The sequence below is a fragment of the Elephas maximus genome, chromosome 16, assembly GCF_024166365.1.
Source record: "Elephas maximus indicus isolate mEleMax1 chromosome 16, mEleMax1 primary haplotype, whole genome shotgun sequence".
NCBI classification, from domain to species: Eukaryota; Metazoa; Chordata; class Mammalia; order Proboscidea; family Elephantidae; genus Elephas; species Elephas maximus.
This window is the reverse complement of record NC_064834.1, coordinates 2,358,852-2,378,275: the sequence shown is the minus strand read 5'-3', so window position 1 is coordinate 2,378,275 and position 19,424 is coordinate 2,358,852. Positions and strand designations below refer to the sequence as shown.

General features: G+C 51.6%; 2 protein-coding genes across 10 annotated transcripts in view; one reads left to right on the top strand and one right to left on the bottom strand.

Moving 5' to 3' along the window:
• Nucleotides 1-152: 152 nt before the first annotated feature.
• The window catches only part of WDFY4 (WDFY family member 4), a 410,290-nt gene continuing 391,018 nt past the window's right edge, over nucleotides 153-19,424 (bottom strand). For 8 of the 9 annotated variants that reach the window (XM_049854909.1, XM_049854916.1, XM_049854913.1 and 5 more), the window contains 8 exons: nucleotides 18,729-18,876; nucleotides 16,669-16,853; nucleotides 15,714-15,872; nucleotides 8,990-9,169; nucleotides 6,731-6,913; nucleotides 6,074-6,158; nucleotides 2,009-2,120; nucleotides 153-590 (listed from right to left, as the gene is read on the bottom strand). In XM_049854909.1, coding sequence (XP_049710866.1) covers nucleotides 524-590; nucleotides 2,009-2,120; nucleotides 6,074-6,158; nucleotides 6,731-6,913; nucleotides 8,990-9,169; nucleotides 15,714-15,872; nucleotides 16,669-16,853; nucleotides 18,729-18,876 — 1,119 coding nt within the window. In that variant the 3' untranslated portion in view covers nucleotides 153-523. The remainder of the gene's footprint in view (nucleotides 591-2,008; nucleotides 2,121-6,073; nucleotides 6,159-6,730; nucleotides 6,914-8,989; nucleotides 9,170-15,713; nucleotides 15,873-16,668; nucleotides 16,854-18,728; nucleotides 18,877-19,424) is intronic. The other variant, XM_049854915.1, reaches the window with a different exon arrangement.
• The window catches only part of LRRC18 (leucine rich repeat containing 18), a 79,999-nt gene continuing 65,389 nt past the window's right edge, over nucleotides 4,815-19,424 (top strand). Inside the window, exon 1 of the mRNA XM_049854951.1 lies at nucleotides 4,815-4,905. The gene's annotated coding sequence lies outside the window, so the exon portion shown is untranslated. The remainder of the gene's footprint in view (nucleotides 4,906-19,424) is intronic.

The window sequence follows — 19,424 nt, the reverse complement described above, 5'->3', positions numbered from 1 at the left end:
GGTAGGGGGCTGAGAAACACCCTGAAGGTGGGCTGTGCTTCCCTGGGGCTTTTCTGTCTTTCTAAATATGAAGATGCAAATACCCACATGGAAATTGGTGATAATTTTAAACTCAGGAGACTTCTCACGTTTGGAAAAGAGTTACTTTAATAAAATAAAGACAATACCTATTTTTCATCAGTTTCCAGTAAACAACCCAATTTTTTTTCAGTGCAATAAACCCTTTGATAAGGTGGCTCATGAGTAACTTGGTGTGAAGTGTGGCTTCAGCTTCTACCATCGAGCTGCTGGGAGACCCCTGAATGCGTGCTTGTCCATCTTGTAGAGGCACGTTCTTCTGGACTCAAACGTGGAGTTCCTGGGGCCATGGAGCCAGTCCAATGGGCTCTGGTGCCATGGGGGAGGAAGGGGAGGCCCCGAGGTTCCCTCTGTAGCTGGCTCAGGCCCTGCATCCTGTCGCACTTCACCTGGTGCCACTGCCCTCAGAGAGCACCCAAGGAGGGCCCAGTGCCGTCTCTTCCCCCTACCCATCTGCAGACCAGCAGAAGATCCTCCCCTTCTCATCACCAACCAGGAGCTTGGACTGGTTCCTTGGGAAGAGAATGGAAAGACAGCTGTCAGGATAAGCCTGAGTCCCTCACTTGGGAAGCTGCAACACAGGGGTTCAGTTCTAGACCCACAGCCCACACCCAGCCTCATCTCCTTGGAGAAGGGGAAAGGAGGGTGAGACCCTAGGGAACTTTCAAGCTGTGAGTAATGGGTCCCAAAGAACTCAGGGGAAGCTCCCAGAAGCCCAGGCCCCAAGGAACAGGGCCAGGCCCTGCCTTTTTTCTCTCCAACATCACCTGTGAGCCAGTCCTCAGGGCAGAACGGATTTCAAGTTCTCCAGCAAAACAGAGCAGTCAGTACTGGCCTCTTCCTGCCCCTTCCCAGGCCCTCCCCTGCCCCACCCACCTCAGCCTGGCTCCTGAAATGCTGTGTAGTTCCATTGACAGAAACCAGAATGGACTACTCCATGGCCGTGAAGAAGGAAAGAACATGGCTGTTGAAAGCCAGCAACCTCTTGAGACTAAACTTCCTAGTTGTAGGTGGGGTTAGTAATAGTAACTACCTCCACTGGGTTAAAATTCTTTATACACAGGGAGGAAACCCTGGTGGCGTAGTGGTTAAGAGCTACAACTGCTAACCAAAAGGCTGGCAGTTTGAATCCACCAGGTGCTCCTTGGAAACTCTATAGGGCAGTCGTACTTTGTCTTTGTCCTGCAGGGTCCCTATGAGTCAGAATCAACTCAAGAGCAATGGCTTTGGCTTTTTTTTTTTTTTTTTTGGTTATACACTTGTCATTCTACATTGTTGTTAGTTGCTGTCCAGTTGGCCCCTAACTTGTGGCAATCCCATGACCAATGGAATGAAAAGTTGCCCGGTCCTGGAATAGCCCATGATCAGAGAACGGCCATCCTAGACTGGAAGCTCTGCTGAAGCTTGCTCAACATCACGGCAACACGCAAGCCTCCACTGACAGACGGGCGGTGTCTGCGTGAGGTGCTTGGCCGGAACGGAGCAAGGTCCTCTCCACGGAAGGTGAGACCTTTACCCCTGAACCACCATTGCCTCACGTCAACTCGGAGACTCAAGAGCCATGTTCTGTTAATGTACAATAGTCATTAAACCAAATGGTACCTGGGTGCTGGAACTCAGGGCAAAAGTCCCTCTTTAGAATAAAATTACAAAACAATATATTCTATTCTACTTTTTAGATTACTTTATGAATTCATAATACTGATGAGGGAGAGAAAGCAAGTGCATTTGCAAGAGCATTTGTGTGTTAAGAACATCTCCTGGAGCCCTGCATGGCCACCTCGTCTGTCTCTTGTGCCTGGAACCCTCCTGGGTCCCGCAGTGAGGCGGCCTCCCAGGCAAAGCGGTCCAAGCCCAGGGCGTCTGGGCTTGCCTAGAGGTGCCCCCGGCGCCCTCTGCTGGAGGCCTGGAGAAACCAGGCGGTGGTTACCTGGACACAGACAAAGCTGTCACTGCAGGGCTGGTCTTACTGGGCTTCCCTGTCAAAGCGACACTGACATCCAGCTCTCGGCACAGGGCCAGATTCTTCTCCCACCTGTGACCTGTGGGCAGAGTCCAAGAGAATATTTAGAAAACCCTGAGTGGCTTCACACATGTGCACATCTGTACAAAGGAATACAAACACACAGGCACATATTTATATTTGTGGTCAGCAAGTTGTTAAATTGAGGGGGAAAATATATTTAATCTTGGCCTGTGCTGTTGCAAAAAGAGCCGTCCCAATTTAATTTGCAGGCTGTGATAGTTACATGTGCTGACGTGCTGCGGTATCCATTGTGTACCAAATTGGATTTGTGTATTATTGCTTTCTAAATTGCATGCCTAGTTCAGCAAAATTGTTCATCAGTGTTTACTGGCTTTATGCTTAATAAGATACCCCACAATACCTTGCTGCCAGGACGTAATGCAGCCCGTAATTGCCCAGTAAAAATAAATTGCATAAAGTCGGCATTATCAACTTATCTAAATCCTCTCACCACAACCAGTAACTAAATGCTGAGAATGTTTTTTCAAAAAACATAACTCGATGATTGGTACTTCACTCATTTTAATGATGGCATTTGGCGACAGGCAGTGACTCCTTCCACATGGACAGTGGGATGGAGAGACAGTCAGTGGGACACAGCCCTGCAAGGCCTCCAGCAGCATCAGGGCTGGAAAGACACTGCTGCCCCAGTGATCCCCAGGTGGCCACCTCTGTGTGCAGACAGGCCTGTGCGCCAAGAAAAGCAAGATGGGTGCAGACAGGTGCAGACGGAGCCACCTTGAAGCAGAACCAGGCATTTTCAAGTTTGTGTACAACTCCAAACAAGCTTTTCTCCAGCACTTGTAATGTATCAGATTGAGTCCCAATCTACAGAGTGATCCCTGAAATAAATTGTATTCAACTGGGTTGGTCCCTGCTGCAAATGACAAACAAATGAATTCAAGGCAGAAATCAGATTTTATCTGCCCACAAATGCAGTATCCTTAATGGCTTCAAAGATCTAGTTTTTTGCGCCTTCGACATCTGAGGGATGCAGCAATATACGTACAAGAGGCACGTGTGAAAATGCCCTGTGTCGTGCCCAAACCTGGTTCCTGTACAACAAAATTGTTTTAGCAATATTAGAACATGCTTCCTTATTAAAGAACTCCAGCGGACTAGGTTTGCAATACCTGCCCGGAGGTTTGTTAACTCTAAACCGGCCCGGGCTGATCTTTATGGCTGTGCCTGTGCCCTTATGTCACTGCATCAGAACCCTCCCTTGCACTGTAATCAGAGCCCTGGCAGTTCATTCTGGAGGCAGCGGTGACCTCAGATCAGGACCGTCGGGAGAGGTGGGGTGTGGACCTAGGGCCCCCTGTTGGTCTGAAACCATCTTGTAAGTTTTCTAATGTCACCAGCTAGTGTGTTTGGAGACAAGGAACTCACAGGAGTCTGAGAAAATGGTCACCATGACCTACATTTTGTCGAACAGATTCTTGTCTGTGTCTGTGCTTTTTGACATCAGCACTCTGCACGTGAGGAATAGAAGTACCTCTCTGTGAAAGAGGAGGAGGCTGAGGGCTAGAGAAATTGCTGGTGGCAGAGCTGGGCCTCTCATTTCTCTAGGTCCCTTACCAACGAGCACAGCCTTATCACAGCCGTTGATCCTGGACAGAAGCAGAGTCACTGGCACTTCCAGAGCCCGTGGAATGGTCCTAATGTGTCTTTTGTTCATCTGCACATCCACCCACCCAGCATTCTCTCCCAGACATCCATTATCAACCATGGGCTGAGCTAATTAATGCCTTTAGCCTGATGGGCCTTGAGAGCTTCAGAAACTGGCAGTTGAGCCCAAGACTCAAACGGAGCGCTCTAGTGCTCACCACAGAACGAGGACCATGCACGCGTCTGCTCTCGGTGGTAAGGAGAGGGGAGGGTTCGGCCCCGGCTCTCATACGAAGTGCCTAGAGTTCCTGAGAATACACAGCCCCACACTTCTTCCTTTTCATGCTGAGATGGACTGGTTCCTGTGGTCTCAAAGTTGTTGTTAGCTGCCACTGAGCCAGCCCCGAGGGAGACCTCAAGCACAACAGAACTAAACAGTGCCCAGTCCTGTGCCGTACCTATGACTGAGTGCAGATCAGACCCTTGTGACCACAGGGTTTTCATTAGTAGGGCACCAGGCCTTTCTTCCTAGTCCATCTTAGTCTGGAAGCTCCCTAGCTCCATAGCAAGCCTCCTCATAGAAACGTAGAACACACAAGCCTCCACTGGTCAGGAGTCAAACCCAGGTCTCCCACATGTGAGGAAAAAATTCTCCCACTGAGCCTCCAATGTCCTGGTCCCAAAGTATCCTAGAGACATTAGGACCTATGAACTGTGGCTGGATGCAGCTATAGATGCTCGTGGGATCACTGCTCCGCATCAGCCCAGGCTGTTGCAGGGCCCCGTAATGATGATCTTTTACGGAAAGGGCTCCCAAGGCAGAACACAGGCCCTGCCACAGAGGAAAGGCTGACCACGTGCCAGCGCCTGCTCACACGGAGGAAGAATTCAAGAGTGAAGGAGTCAAGGAGTGTGTGAAGCATTTTAAAACTGATTGAAACAGTTTCTCTTTTCAGAAGGCAGCCTCCAGCAATCCAGGACATTCTCTTCTGTGGATGCTAACAGGTTCCGGAATGCGAAGCACGCAGGGGGCTACCCGAAGGCTGTAATCACAGAAGAATTCTCGCTCCATATTAACGTATCTCTTTTCATCACAGGCACCCAGGAAAGATGTCTCAGCTCTGGGCCAGAGAGCAAGAGACAATCTCTGGCGGTGACGAAGCTCAGACGGAAGGTTGGCTGCACTAGAGAAGGTGAGGGTGACGGTGGGGACCCATGCCGGCTGTGCTGGTAATGCGGGGGGGGACAGCGTTGGTGATTGTTGTGGGGGTGGCTTCCGTGGGGGTGGTGCCGGTGGAGGTTACAGCAGCAGTGGCGTTCTCTGGGGTGGCCACCATTTGGGCAGTGGTTGTGGCTGTTACGGTGGCAGCCGTGGCGATGACGGTAGTGATATACTCGCTGGGTACTTTCGGGCACGTTACTGAGCCCCCCGTGCCTCAGTCTCTCATCTGACCCACAGGTGTAACAGTGTGTACCTTGTAAGGTTGCTGTGAGAAGTAAGGGATGCACGTACAACGCTCTGAGTGAAGTCTGCTTGCCGCCAGCCCTCTGCCACTGTGGCGCCTAAATGGTGGTCATGGTGGTGGTGGGGGCGGTGGCTTTGGTGGCAGGGATGGGACAGATTTTCTCACTTCAGTCCCATCCTCTACAACCCAAAGAGGGCTTTCTCCAGAGTGTGGATCTCTAACTGTGGTGCACACCGTGACTCACCTGGAAGCTTCGGAGACATGCAATCTCCTCCCCCTGACTCCAAATGGCAAAGTCCTTTCAGCAGGCTGGGCTGAGTAACAGGACCTGGGATCTACATTTTTGGTAAACAGCCTAGTGACTCTGAAGCAGACAACGCTCAGGGCCTCTCAACAGAGAGTTGTGTGGTTGAGCCAGGGTCTAGGGGGCCGGCTGGGACCACTTCCTCTTTTCTGGGCAAACAGCAAAGGCTTTGCTTTGTTCCTGTCTGTGGCCCAGCTGTCCAGGCCAATAGCCAGCTGGCCCTATGGCCTGGGCTGTGGAGTTTGGCATTTGAGAATCATCCAGGCAGAGACAGGAAAGTGTAGCTCCCCCTCCTGAAGCTCAGGAGCCCCTGAGAACTACCACAGCCCCTGTCCTTCACCAAGGAGCATCACAGAGCTGTGGAGGCCCGAGACACCACAGGGCTTCTCCACCTGTTTCACATTCCACCAGCAGCTCACAGTCAAGGCATCATTCCCTTCCCCTCTGAAAGCCTGCCAGCAACCCCAAGAGCCTCTCAGCCTCTTTGGGCTCCACAGGCTTGCGGGGAGCTACAGCCTGGGGCTGAGGGTAGAGGGGGAAGGAAAGGCTGGGGCCAGGCCAGGGCGAGCTGTATCCCGAGCGGGCAGGTACCTCTTGGGCCTGGAGGCTGAGCTGTGGGCCCCTCTGCCACCGCATGCTGGGAACCAGACAGCTTCACATCCTCCGTCTTCCAGATCTGTCCAAACAGAGAAAATGCCTTGGGCCGGGAAAGGGAGCAGGCCCTGAGGGAAGACGCTAATTTATTCTCAGGAAAAAAGTTTACTTAGGCTTCAGTTTCCCTTTGTGAACACTTTGGCTGATCAAAATTGTAGCTTGGAGGGGTTCAGCTCCCTACCCCTCTGTCTGTTAGTGCATCTTCCCTGCCCTGACCTGCAGGAAGAGACCCAATGGCTAGTTCATTAGTATTTCCCTAGCTAGCACCCCCTTGCCCTCCCTGCTGCCATCCTGGGAAGCCCAGGAAGCCCGAGAAGCCTGGGAAGCCATAGCCCCCGCCCCCACTCCCATGCCCAGCCCCTGGTTGGCCTGCGTGCTGGTGCCTCTCTGCACAGTTTCTCCTGTGTTCTGAGTCTAGAGGACAGGGACCAGCCTTGGCTTAAATGCTGTGCCTTGCCCTCACTTGCTGTGGGCACCTGGTCTGGCATGGCCTCCAATGTGTGACTGCAGACTCAGACCCCTGGAGGAAGTCAGCAGAAGGGAGAGCAACCCATTTCTGGTACCGTGACCCAGTTCCGCCCAAGACACACCTACCCGGACCATGCCGTCGTGGCTCCCCGTGATGATGACATGGCTTGTGTCCCATGCCGGCCCCTCCAACACACAGCAGCAGGTTATAGCTCCTTCTGGGCCCCAGGCTGTGGCAATGCTGGCCAGGGGCTGTCCATTGACAGTCCACAGGGACAAATGGGCACCAGCACAGGAGACCACGGTGCCCTGCAGCAGGACAAGCTGGCGTCACTGCCTGGCCCTCTGACACTTACCTAGCCACCCAGTTTGTACACCCGAACACCTCAACCTACCATCCTCTGAACCCAGGTACCCCAGGACTCTCCAAGGCACCTACTTCTTCCAAGCTGACTCATAGGTCAGCCGTTTTCTCAGCCAACTGCAAACTCTTGGCTCTTTTCAAAATATAATCATGTCTTTGGATACTGTTTTTCCCAGCAGACACTAAGTGGCTCACCCTTTGGGCTCCTTTCACAAAACTCTCCCTGGTCAGATACTGAATGGCATAGAAGACCAGCATGGAGACTGCCCTTGGCTCTGGACACTGGACCTGCACCGGGACAGCTAGCCTTACTTTCATGAAGAAGCTTTAGACTTCTCCAGTGGAAGGCAGGGGCAGAGGCTCAGACAACTGCAAATAGCTCATGGACTTGGACAGTGTTCCTGAGTTGCTAATTTCTGAGGAGCATGTCCCCACTGTACCCTGAGAGTTCATGTCTAGAATCGTTGCTCCTCAAGTCCTTGTCTATGCTGTGCCCCATTAAGTAGTGGCCACTGTCACTGAAGACCCACGGAGCCAGCTGGGGCCATAGCCATGTAGGCAGGGAGCTCAGTGCCCCACTTGTGGGTTTCCCCAGACCCCTAGGCCATCCATCATGGTACTTCCTGAATTGTTTGGTATAGTCTGCTTGAGGCCAGGGCTCATGTCTGATCACCTCTGTGCCCAGTACCCAGCACTTGGCCAGGGAGGCACTTAACTCAGTTGGCTCCAGGAGAACTTGTCCTGGTGCCTGTCTCCTCTGAGGTCTTGGGACATAATTCCTTACATTCTCCCAGATCAGGGTTTGGTGTCTTCCCCAACAGATCTACCCATCTATCCATTAACCACCATCCATCCATCCTCCAATCCACTCAACCACTTACCAGCGCATTAATCCACCCATAAATCCATCTACCCAACCACCCAGTTATTTATCCATTCATCTGCCCACCCCCCCACCCACCACCCATCCACCCATCCATCCATCCATCCATCCACCCACCCATCCAATATTCACACTGAATTCAAGCCTACCTGGGACACATCTTTTGCTACAGTGGCACTTCTGTCATCTCCTCCTCCTATGAGGCCCTTCCTACCAGCTCCACCCATGCCCTGGGTCCCTGGGGTTTTCTATGACCAGATACAGAAGCCTCTGCATCCTCAGGGAACCCTACATCCCACAATGGAGCCTCCAGCTTGAGAGAATTTCCACAGTGAAAAATAGCAAGTATAATAGTGACAGCTACCACTGATGAGAACCTATTCTATGCAGGCAATGTCAGCTTAAATCTTTTGCAGAATGAGGTAAGACATGAGCACATAAATACACCGGGCCCTTTATGTGTATTATCTCTTTAATCTCAACAAAAACCCTATGGTGTAGATATTACAGTTCCATTTATAGCCCAGAGAAGATACCCCAGTTCCTACAGACAGTAAGTAGCACAGCTGGAATTTGAAATCAGATTCATGAATCTCCAAAGTCCATGAATGTTCTTTCTGTCATCTGTCCCTCACCTCACGGCAGAGTGTATACGTGTATGTCTTGGGGGGGTGTGGTTTCTCCAAGTCAAGAAGCCTTCCCCACCTTCTCTCTCTCTCTCTCACACACACACAAGTCCCAGGAAGGCTCATCTTTGCTTCGATATCCAGCATGAATGGACTAGCAGAGATCCTTCTTGCCATGGTGGTAAGAGGAACCTGCCAAGACGATACTGATTTGCAGTCAACAAGCTGAATTTGTTAAGCCAAGCCCAGGAAGACCTTCACTGAAGCCGGATCTCCCTGGCCCTACTCTCTGGTGGCCATCATGGAACAGACTCCTCCCACAACTCCAGCAAAAAACAAGAGCTAGACCCAGCACTGCACGTGTTGATGGCTGTGCTCTGCCACACATTTGGGGCCTGCTCAACATCCTGGGTGCTTAGCGCCTCCCTGCCCCTGGGCTTTCTCTCAGGAAGTTGTCTACCATGCTGGATTACAGACACCAGGACACGGGCACCGAGAAAGCAATGTCTCACCGAGACGTCACTGATCGCGATGGCGGAGATGCCCTCCCGGTGGGCAGGCAGGCGGGCCACGTGGGTAAGGTGGTCCAGATCCCACAAGATGCAGGTGCAGTCCTGGGAACCGCTCACCAGGAGGCTGAAGGTGATGGATGCCGCCAGGCACGTGACAGCCTTCGTGTGTCCGTACAAGGCCTGGGGACAGGAGATACCAGCTATGAGAGAGGCCCCTCATTTCAGCTACTTGAGGGGATGATCCTGTCCTTCATTTACTGCTGGGCTACAGATGAGGAAATGGAGACTTAGAGAGGTTCAGTTATCCCCAAGCCTATGCGCTTGTGTGTATGTGTCTGTGTGTGTGTGGTTTGTCCATGTATGGACTGTCAGTCCCATCCATTTCCAGGGCTGAGGCCCAGCTGGGAATAGTCAGTAGCTCTTTATACCACAGCCCAAGCAGACACCAGCACCCTTCTTATGCTTTGTACTCCCCTCATGTGTCTTGCCACCGCCCATCTGTCAGTTTGTCGTACTGTTGTGGCTTGCATGTTGCTATGATGTTGGAAGCTATGCCACTAATATTTCCAATAGCAGCAGGGTCACCCTTGGTGGACAGGTTTCAGCGGAGCTTCCAGACTAAGACTAGGAGGAAAGGGCTAATGATCTACGTTCAAAAATCAGCCAATGAAGACATTATGGATCACAACAAACTATTGTCCGATATAGTACGGGAAGGTAAGCCCCGTGGGTTGGAAGGCACTGAAAATACATAGCATCAGCAAGAATGGACTCCAGCATACCAACAATCACGAAGATGGCACAGGACCAGGCAGTGTTTCGTTCTGTTAGCCATAAGGTTGCCATGGTAACTAACAACTATTCCTTTATTGATTTCTTCTGCCTTTCAAGATGGTGGGGTACTGGGTGCTTTGGAACACTTTAGTTTCTGGCTAGTCTGAAGACAACGCGCCCTCCTTGGGTGGGCAGTGCACATGCCACACGCAGGCCCCTCACTCCTGGCAGGCTCGGCTGCGTTCATGAACAGCTCATGTAGGCCTTTTGACTCAGAACATCTGTCTCTGCATCCCTAGCCCCTGGGCCAGGTTCCCTTCCCCGTGCTCCTAGGAGTCACTCAGCTCCTGTGGTCAGAACCGAGTCCTCAGTTCTGGGAGTTTGTTCTGAGAGGAGAATCAGAAAGTGCCTGACAAATCCTCTGCTTTCATCAATTCACTTAGACAGCTTCCATTTTCCAAAGACATCCAAAATCTTCCGTGGGTGATGCCCAGAAGCCTACCAGCACCATCTGCCAGGGAGGACAAGCCAGAGTCATGCAGAGCTCTTAACCGCTGTGACTGGGCAAAGTGACAGCTTTGAAAAATGACCCTCCGCATCCGCAGCCTAAGTGAGTGGGCAGGCTCGTCTGTCCTGGGGGCAGGGGTTTACCACCAGGTAAGCCAGGTGGATCGTGTTTCCAGAAGCCATCTCCGTCACCTCTCTGGCTGATTCCAGAGCACAGGAGACGTGTGTGTGCACAGAGGACCTCAGGTTGCCCTCAGCTGACAGCCTCGGGTGGTTGTGATGGAGACCGTGTGTTACTAGTAGCAGTGGGCCTGGGGTACCAGTGGGTCTGGAAGGCTTCCCCATCCCCTCGGGAATGCATCCACAGGGAGACGTCCTCCAGCCAGACCTGGACACACAACCACACATGGCCAGGCCAGACCCCGCAGAAGCCAAACCCTAAGGGTCAGGCCTGAGGCCCTAAATCACTCTGCTGCTATGTGACCAGGCTGGGTATGAACCTGGGCCCATCAACTTCAAAAGTCTGATCTTTTTAATTGTGACCTGATCTCCCAGTCTTCTTCACGGTTTAGTTTCCAGGGGCTGGTGTGTTTCTGAGGTTCCCTTAATGTAGGAGGGTTCTCAAACTTGAGCATTGCCACCCCAGTGCTGGCCCCCACCCCCTGAGCTTCTGACTCCATAGGTCTTGGGTAGGGCCCAAGGAGACACATGTTTAACAGGCTCCCAGATGACGCTGCTGGTCGGGTGTCACACTGTGAGAACTGTGTCTTAGTGCATTAGGAGTCAAGACAAATTGTTGTTGTTAGTGCCCCCCAGTTAGCTCTGGCTGATGGTGGCCCGTATGTAGCAGAAGGAAATGCTGCCCAGCCCTGTGCCACGTTCACCACCATTGGTGTGCTGGAGCCCACTGTGGCCTCTGTGTAAGCTGAGTGCCTCACAACCGAAGGGGCTCATCTTCCAGACTACATTCCAGACTACAATCGCAACCCTGTTGCGATTCACAGGGTTTTGGACTGAAGAAGTAGTTTTAAATCTGTTCTCGACCAGCTCTTTTGTATTTTCAGAATAATGCCGATAAGATAACTTCATTATATTATCTTACACCTAACTAAAGTAGCAAAAAATAAAAAAAAAACCTCTGAAAATAATTCCCAATGTGGAGAGAATGGCACTCTTAATTGTCAGTGGCACTGTGACACTGTAGAATGGTTTTGGGAAGCATTATGCCACTATTCAGTAATTCTACTTCTCAGAAATTTATCTGAAGGAAACAGTCAGAAGCAAACAACAATTTATATGTTTTCTACAGCACTAATAGTTAAAGCTTGGAAACAATTGTCTAGTTTTAGAAGAAATGGTTTATTAGACTGGTGTATTGATATAACAGAAAAATTGAAATGTAATTTAACAGGAATGGGATAATAGGGAACAACTGAAACGTAAGTTACAGCGACTATAGGAAAATGGAAGCAATTTGACAGGCTAGGTGAAAATGGCCAGGTAAAAATTTGTACACAGTTGTTGGAATAGTATGTTGTTGTTGTTAGGTGCTGTCGAGTCGGCTCCGACTGATAGCGACCCTATGCACAACAGAAGGAAACTGCCCGGTCCTGCGCCATCCTTACAATCGTTGTTATGCTTGAGCTCATTGTTGCAGCCACTGTGTCAATCCACCTTGTTGAGGGTCTTGCTCTTTTCCGCTGACCCTGTACACTGCCAAGCATGATGTCCTTCTCCAGGGACTGATCCCTCCTGACAACATGCCCAAAGTATGTGAGATGCAGTCTCGCCATCCCTGCCTTCAAGGAGCACTCTGGCCGTACTTCTTCTAAGACGGATTTGTTCATTCTTTTGGCAGTCCATGGTATATTCTTTTCCAACACCACAATTCAAAGGCGTCAGTTCTTCTTCGGTCTTCCTTATTCATTGTCCAGCTTTCACACGCATATGATGTAAATGAAAATACCATGGCTTGGGTCAGGCACACCTTAGTCTTCAAGGTGACATTTTTGCTCTTCAACACTTTAAAGAGGTCCTTTGCAGCAGATTTACCCAATGCAATGCATCTTTTGATTTCTTGACTGCTTCTTCCATGGCTGTTGATTATGGATCCATGTAAAATGAAATCCTTCAAAACTTCAATCTTTTCTCCATTTATCATGATGTTGCTCATTGGTCCAGTTGTGAAGATTTTTGTTTTCTTTATGTTGAGGTGTAGTCCATACTGAAGGCTGTGGTCTTTGATTTTCATTAGTAAGTGCTTCAAGACCTCTTCACTTTCAGCAAGCAAGGTTGTGTCATCTGCATAACGCAGGTTGTTAACGAGTCTTCCTCCAATCCTGATGCCCCATTCTTCTGCATATAGTCCAGCTTCTCGTATTATTTGCTTAGCATACAGATGGAATAGGTATGGTGAAAGGATACAATCCTGACGCACACCTTTCCTGACTTTAAACCAATCAGTATCCCCTTGTTCTGTCCAAACAACTGCCTCTTGATCTATGCACAGGTTCCTCATGAGCATGATTAAGTGTTCTGGAATTTCCATTCTTCACAATGTCATCCACAATTTGTTATGATCCACACAGTCGAATGCCTTTGCGTAGTCAATAAAACACAGGTAAACATCCTTCTGGTATTCTCTGCTTTCAGCCAGGATCCATCTGACATCAGCAATGATATCCCTGGTTCCACGTCCTCTTCTGAAACCGGCCTGAATTTCTGGCAGTTCCCTGTCGATATACTGCTGCAGCCATTTTTGAATGATCTTCGGCAAAATTTTGCTTGTGTGTGATATTAATGATATTGTTCTATAATTTCTACATTCGGTTGGGTCACCTTTCTTGGGAATAGGCATAAATATGGATCTTTTCCAGTCAATTGGCCAGGAAGCTATCTTCCATATTTCTATCACCAAGGCCATATTTCCCAACTACTGATCCTTCTTCTTTGTTTCCAACTTTCGCATTCCAACCACCAGTAATTATCAATGCATCTTGATTGCATGTTCGATCAATTTCAGACTGCAGCAGCTGATAAAAATCTTCTATTTATTCATCTTTGGCCCTAGTGGTTGGTGCGTAAATTGGAATAATAGTCGTATTAACTGGTCTTCCTTGTAGGCGTGTGTATATTATCCTATCACTGACAGTGCTGTACTTCAGGATAGATCTTGAAATGTTCTTTTTGGCGATGAATGCAACACCATTCCTCTTCAAGTTGTCATTCCCAGCATAGTAGACTATATGATTGTCTGATTCAAAATGGCCAATACCAGTCCATTTCAGCTCACTAATGCCTAGAATATTGATGTTTATGCATTCCATTTCATTTGGAATGGCATAAATATGCATATTTGAGGATGGAGTCTAGGGAATTACTCTATTTTGAAGTGAATTGGAAATTTTTGTTTTAATCGTGTAATATCTTTAAAAATAAAACACTTTTCAAATGTTCTCAAGGCTATTTAGTAATGACTTCTCTAACTGTAGTTCCAGAAGTGCCCCTTTGCTGAGAGGCTGGTAGTCGTCAAGGTCACGGCAGGCTCCATGGGTAGATGATAAAGTGTTTTATTTTGTCTGGAGCTAAGAGCATGTGGGATTCCCCAAACCTTCATCTCTTGATTTGGACCCAGGAGAGGGTGATAAATTATATTTTATAGCATCAATACCGAGGCTTTTACGGAGTGTCTTCACTTCTGAGTGGCGCCTGGGGCAGCGGGGAGGTCTCCTCCGGGCCACGGCTCAGGGAGTCTACAGGGGCAGGAAACCTCTCAGGAAGGCAATACGCTCTCTCTGCTTTAACCAGCTCGTGGTGGCCCCACGTGTGTCAGAGTGACTGACCACGGCTCAGGGAGTCTACACGGGCAGGAAACCTCTCAGGAAGGCGATACGCTCTCTCTGCTTTAACCAGCTCACGGTGACCCCATGTGTGTCAGAGTGACTGAGCTCCGCTGGGGTTTTCAGTGGCTGATTTTTTGGATGTAGATCACCTGGATTTTCTTCTGAGGCACCTCTGGATGGACTCAAACTTCCAGTTTTTCAGTAAGCAGCTGAGTGCATTAACTGCCCACCTAGGGACTCATGTTTCCACTTAGGCCAAGAATAAAAAACAAAAAACAAGCCCAAAGGAGTGAGGAAATTTTCAGGGAATGGGAGGCCTCCCCCCTCAAATGGACCTTTGGTTCATCTAACTCAGGAGCACCCACGTGTGTGGGCCAGCTGGGAGGAGACAGGAGAGACTTGGAAATCATTCAGAGAAGCCAGGGCCAGTCCAATGAAATGTTTTCATTTAGAAAAGTCTCGTCAGTGGTGATTTTTGTAGGGTTTATTCTGATTTGGGGGGCTGCATGGCTAATTTAAAATCAGAAGTAAAAATGAATTGCATTTTAGAGTTGGACGTGTCCTTAAGATATTCTCGGGAAAGTTCAAGAGTCCTCAGACAGAAAGCACGGGACTAAAACTCAGGCTGAAACCTTTCTGAGCCTGTTTCCTCTTCAGAAAGTAGGAATAACATGGGTGCTTTGCTGTTATGGTTAGCTGCTGTCCGGTAGGCCCCTGACTCATAGTGGCCCCATGCCTGACAGAGGGAAACTCTGCCGGTCCTGTGCCATTCCCACTGATAGGCTGTGGATCGGCCCATTGTGATCCACGGGGTTTTCACTGGCTGATTACCAGACCTTTCTGCCTGGCCTGTCTTAACCTGGCCGCTCGCTGAAACCAGTTCAACATCATGCAGCACTCAAGCCTCCACTGACAGACAGGTGGTGGTGGGCATGAGGTATAAGAGCAAGGCACAGGGAGCGCCTGGGGTATTTTGGGGGTTCAGCCAACAGTAGGCATCACTATGGTTGCTCTCAGGAGTGGTGATCCTTTGCCTCTTGCCTGTGGTTTGTTCTGTGGCTACACACCCATTTTGGCTGTGATAGCCAAGTCACTGACCTTCCTTGTTCCTTCCTCACCTACGAGGCATGGACGACAACAGAGAAGGAGCCCACTCAGCTGCTAACTGAAGGGTCGGCAGTTTGAATCCCCTAGCCACTCCACGGAGGAAAGATGTGGCAGTCTGCTTCTGTAAAGATTACAGCCCTGAAACCCTATGGGGTAGCTCTACTCTGTCCTGTTGGGTTGCTATGAGTCAGAATTGACTTGATGGCAACGGGGTAACAGTAGGGGCTGAGGAGTTGTAATGAGGGAATCCACCTAAAAGTGCTTGCATGGTGTCCAGCTCATGCAAATGCTCAGAAATATAACATGGTGCATCTCCCCTACGTGTGAAAGGGAGCAGCCAAGTGCAGCCTGAAATCTCCCATCGAGGGGTGTCTTGGGGGAGGCACCCACTCTGTGTGCTTGTCGAATCCACCTTGAGAATGAAGGCAGCTCCCGCCCCAGTCCCTGTGCCAGCCCCCGGCCTCTCACTGCCCTCCTGTGCCCGAGGGCCGTACCTGTCTGAGGCGCAGGCCTCTCGCCTGGCCTCTGGCCATGCAGAGCTGCCATACACACACCACAGCACTGTCTCCCGACGTGACAACCATTGTGGCTGATGGGCACACAGCGCACAGGCAGCGGCCCCAGGTGGCCAGGTTCTCAAACTTCATCAGGACCTGTGGGGACAGGTGGGCTGAGCACTGGTCCAGGGCCAGCTCAGGACTGGGGTGGGGCGGGACAGAGTGACCTAGGCAAGCGTGGGTGCCGCTGTCCTGTCGCGTGTGGTGATACTTGTTCTGGATCCATTTACTGAGACCTGTGCTGGGCCAGGCCCTGGTGACCAAACCCAGGCCTGGGGAGGTTAGGGACAGCTCTTGGGAAGAGGCAGCATCGGGTCCGGACTGGATAGCTGCCTCCTGAAGACGACGGGAAGGCGTGAGAGGGTGTAAAAGCCGGGTGGGCCAGGACTTGGTCCAATGTGGTGTGGTGGGGTGAGAGGTAGGGGGGTAGGGGGTGTGAGGGGAGGCTAGAGAGATGAGGAGGGGCCACATCAAGCAGGCAGAGACTGCAGGAGGCCTAAAGGGGGTGGGACAAGTACCCAGATGGCTGGCTTCTAGGGTCTTGTGGCACGCTTGGTATCTGTTCTCTAAGCCAGGACTGGGCAGGAGAAGCCCCCAGGATGCACCCCAGGCTGAGAAGTGTCTGGGCAGGCTCGATGTGACAAGTAACCAGCCAGCAAAGAGACTTGCTCTGGAAGTGAGTGTTAACTGCTAACTTGTAGGTGTGACTCCCTGAAACGTGGCTTTGAGACAAAGGCCTTTGCAGGGTCACAGGCACGCCTCACGGCCAGGGCTGGGGTCAGCCATACCAAGCAAGTAGGGTTGGGCAGCTGTGGCCCCTCTGACCACCTCCACCTAGCAGAGCAGAGTGCCAAGGGTCCTGAGGGCCACCCTCCCCTGGCGGCCTTCTCACCTTGTCAGAGCCGTATGTGCCCAGGCAGCAGCTGAAATCGTCGAAGCCCCAGCTGAAGGTCCTATTGTAGAAGTCAGGCAACAGCACCTTGTTCCTCTCCACCGCCAAGATGGCCTTCTCCGTGGGGACGATCTGACCGATGGCTCCCTTGGGGGATTCGGAGCCTAGAGAGAAGAGGTACATATCTGCTCCCAGTCAGTATGGTGGAACTCACGTGCCAGGGCACACCCAGTCCGGTTGGGCCCTACCAGGACACAGAAGCCAGAAGAAGGCTGACTGAACTTGACCAAGCCCTTGCCGTGGTCAGAGAGCTCACCAGGGGCACATGAGCTGCTCCCAGTGTCAGGCCCAAGGGTCCTGTGCCTCCCTGAGAGTTCTAGGTCCTCAGCGCCCCCTCTGCCATGGGCACACACTGAGGGTGCAGCCATGCGGGCCCTCAGTGCCTCCTACGATGATGGCAAGGCAAGAGGGGCCCAGGTTGCCAAAGCAGATGGCATCCATGCCCTCAGCTAGGCAGCTGCTCCTGCACTGTAAGGGTGTCCTGTGGCAGGTCAGCACACCTGTCCTTTTCTCAGTTCCTCTCTCTCAAAGTTATGCCTGGAGACAGGACCCAGGTGGACAGCCCCCATTATCCCGGCCAGTCCCTTCTCCTTGTAGGTGTGCCCTGTCTGTGAAGAAGATGACACCCTCCGGCAGGGCTGCTGTGAGGACTGACAGAGAAGGCAGGGATGTGGGGCACCCAGAGCGGGGCCTGTCCTCTGAGAGGCTCCAAAGATGGAGGCTGCCCTGCTTTTGTGAGGAGGCCCACACCACGTGGCGGGGTGGCTCCTTCCTCCCAGGCCTGCGCCGGGTGATACGTGTGAGCCCATCTCCTCCAGACCCCACCCTACCCAGGAAGCAGGGGTCAGACTCCAAGAATATGACTGGGGACATCCCCTCTCCTGCAGAGTAAGAACGGCAAGGCTCAGAGAGTGTCCGGCGTGCTCAGGCAACATAAGCACCCGCAAGGTTTCTGTCTGTGCTCTGGCTTTGTGTCAGGTTAGAGACGCCACCTCACAGCGCTGTCACAGCAGTCTGAGGACGTGGCATTGCCTTTTCCACATCACAAATTAGGAAGCTGAGTCCCAGGAAGGCTCACCCTACACCGTCGGGGTGCTCCCCTGACTGGCTCTGGAGCTCCCCTCTCTCCTCGTGCTGCCGCGCTTAAAGATGCAGGGCCATGCCTGACTGTCCCAGCCCTTACAATGTGGCCAGAGACACCCAGCCCTGGGGTAGATGGATGCATGGTCCCCAGAGTCGGGAGTGGCTGACCCATAATCAGTAGGGTTGGGGGTGCAGCATGGTCAAGGAAAGGACAAACTAACCCCCCTCCCGCCCCCATGAATGTGACCTTACACTCCTTAGGATACCCATGTTGTCTCCACTTGGTGGGATTCCCTGGGGTGGCACAGCCATCAGACTCCACACCCACAACCCTGAGAGCCAGCCCACCAGCACTTCTGTCCCCATCTGGGTGACTGTCCCTATCTGGCTTTGTGGCAGTTAGAAAGCCACTGGACTTGTGTCAGAAAGAGACAGTCTGACGATCAGGGTGTTCACGGGGCATTGCCACGCACCGCCATATGTGTGCATGGTTTCATTTTGCCCTGTTATGGTGCCCGGAGGCTCACAGTAGGGCTGGGGCTTGCTGGGCTATCTGCCCCAGAGCACACGCTCGGAAATGCGGGCTCCATGGCCAGCTGAATGTTTTAGGGGCCACGGTGACCACAGGTACCAAGGTTCAGAGCTGGACTCTCTCTCGGGAGACCTGGGGGCTTCCCACTCACCTGGGTGTAAGAAGGTGTGTGTGTGTGTGTGTAAGAGAGCGAGAGATAGACATGTTGAAGTTGGTCTAACAGAGGTGGATCCTAGACCCCTCCAAGAGTAGAAGAGCCCCCAGCTCCCACCCGACTGAAGACACAGTCTTCCCCAGGTCTGTGCTCCTGAACCTCGAGGGACGCCTGTTCACTGAAGGGCCAACCCGTGGACTGGGCACCTGACCAGAAGGGCTAGACACTCACCTTTGACTGTGACTGGCGAGGGCCTCAGAGACTGCAAGCTGTAGAAGAATGGCTGGGGGTGGCCCGGAAGGCTTGTGGGCGTGTTCACATCTCTTCCAGGTGACAGCTTTCCTGAGCCAGTCCTGGTCGGGTGGGGCTTGGTGAAGAGCTGGGGGCAAGGGTACAGATATTCAGTACACAGGTCACTAAGAGACAGGCACCCAGGAAGGAGCCTCCTGGTGCAGACAGCCGCACAGTCACCGTCAGTGCTGACTGCATGGGTCTGCACCCACAAACTCAGTGCAGGCGGGGTCTGGGGCCAGAGGGGGACAGCTCCTTCCCCAGGCCACACTGCACACAGCTGGCAGAGAACCTCCTGGCTGCCAAAGCTGTCTCTTTCCTCTCCCTGAAGTTGGTTGGGAAGCGGAAAACCCAGTGGAGCACCCCTGGTACCTAGAGAGCCGCCTTGCACATCACTGAGTCACAGTGGCCCTAGATCACATGACTTTCTTCAGGCACTTGAGCTGTTTTGCAGATTTTTTTTTTCCCCTTCCCTTACCATCTCTCTGTAGGCTCATCCATCTGGACATAAATACAGAAGTCTTTAACAGCATTTATTCTAAGGAGCACAGGCAAATGCCATTAGTGGCTTTCTAATTCTCATTGTCTGAGATCTCTGCCTCAGTTGTCACTAATGCCAGCCTGTTTGCATAACCA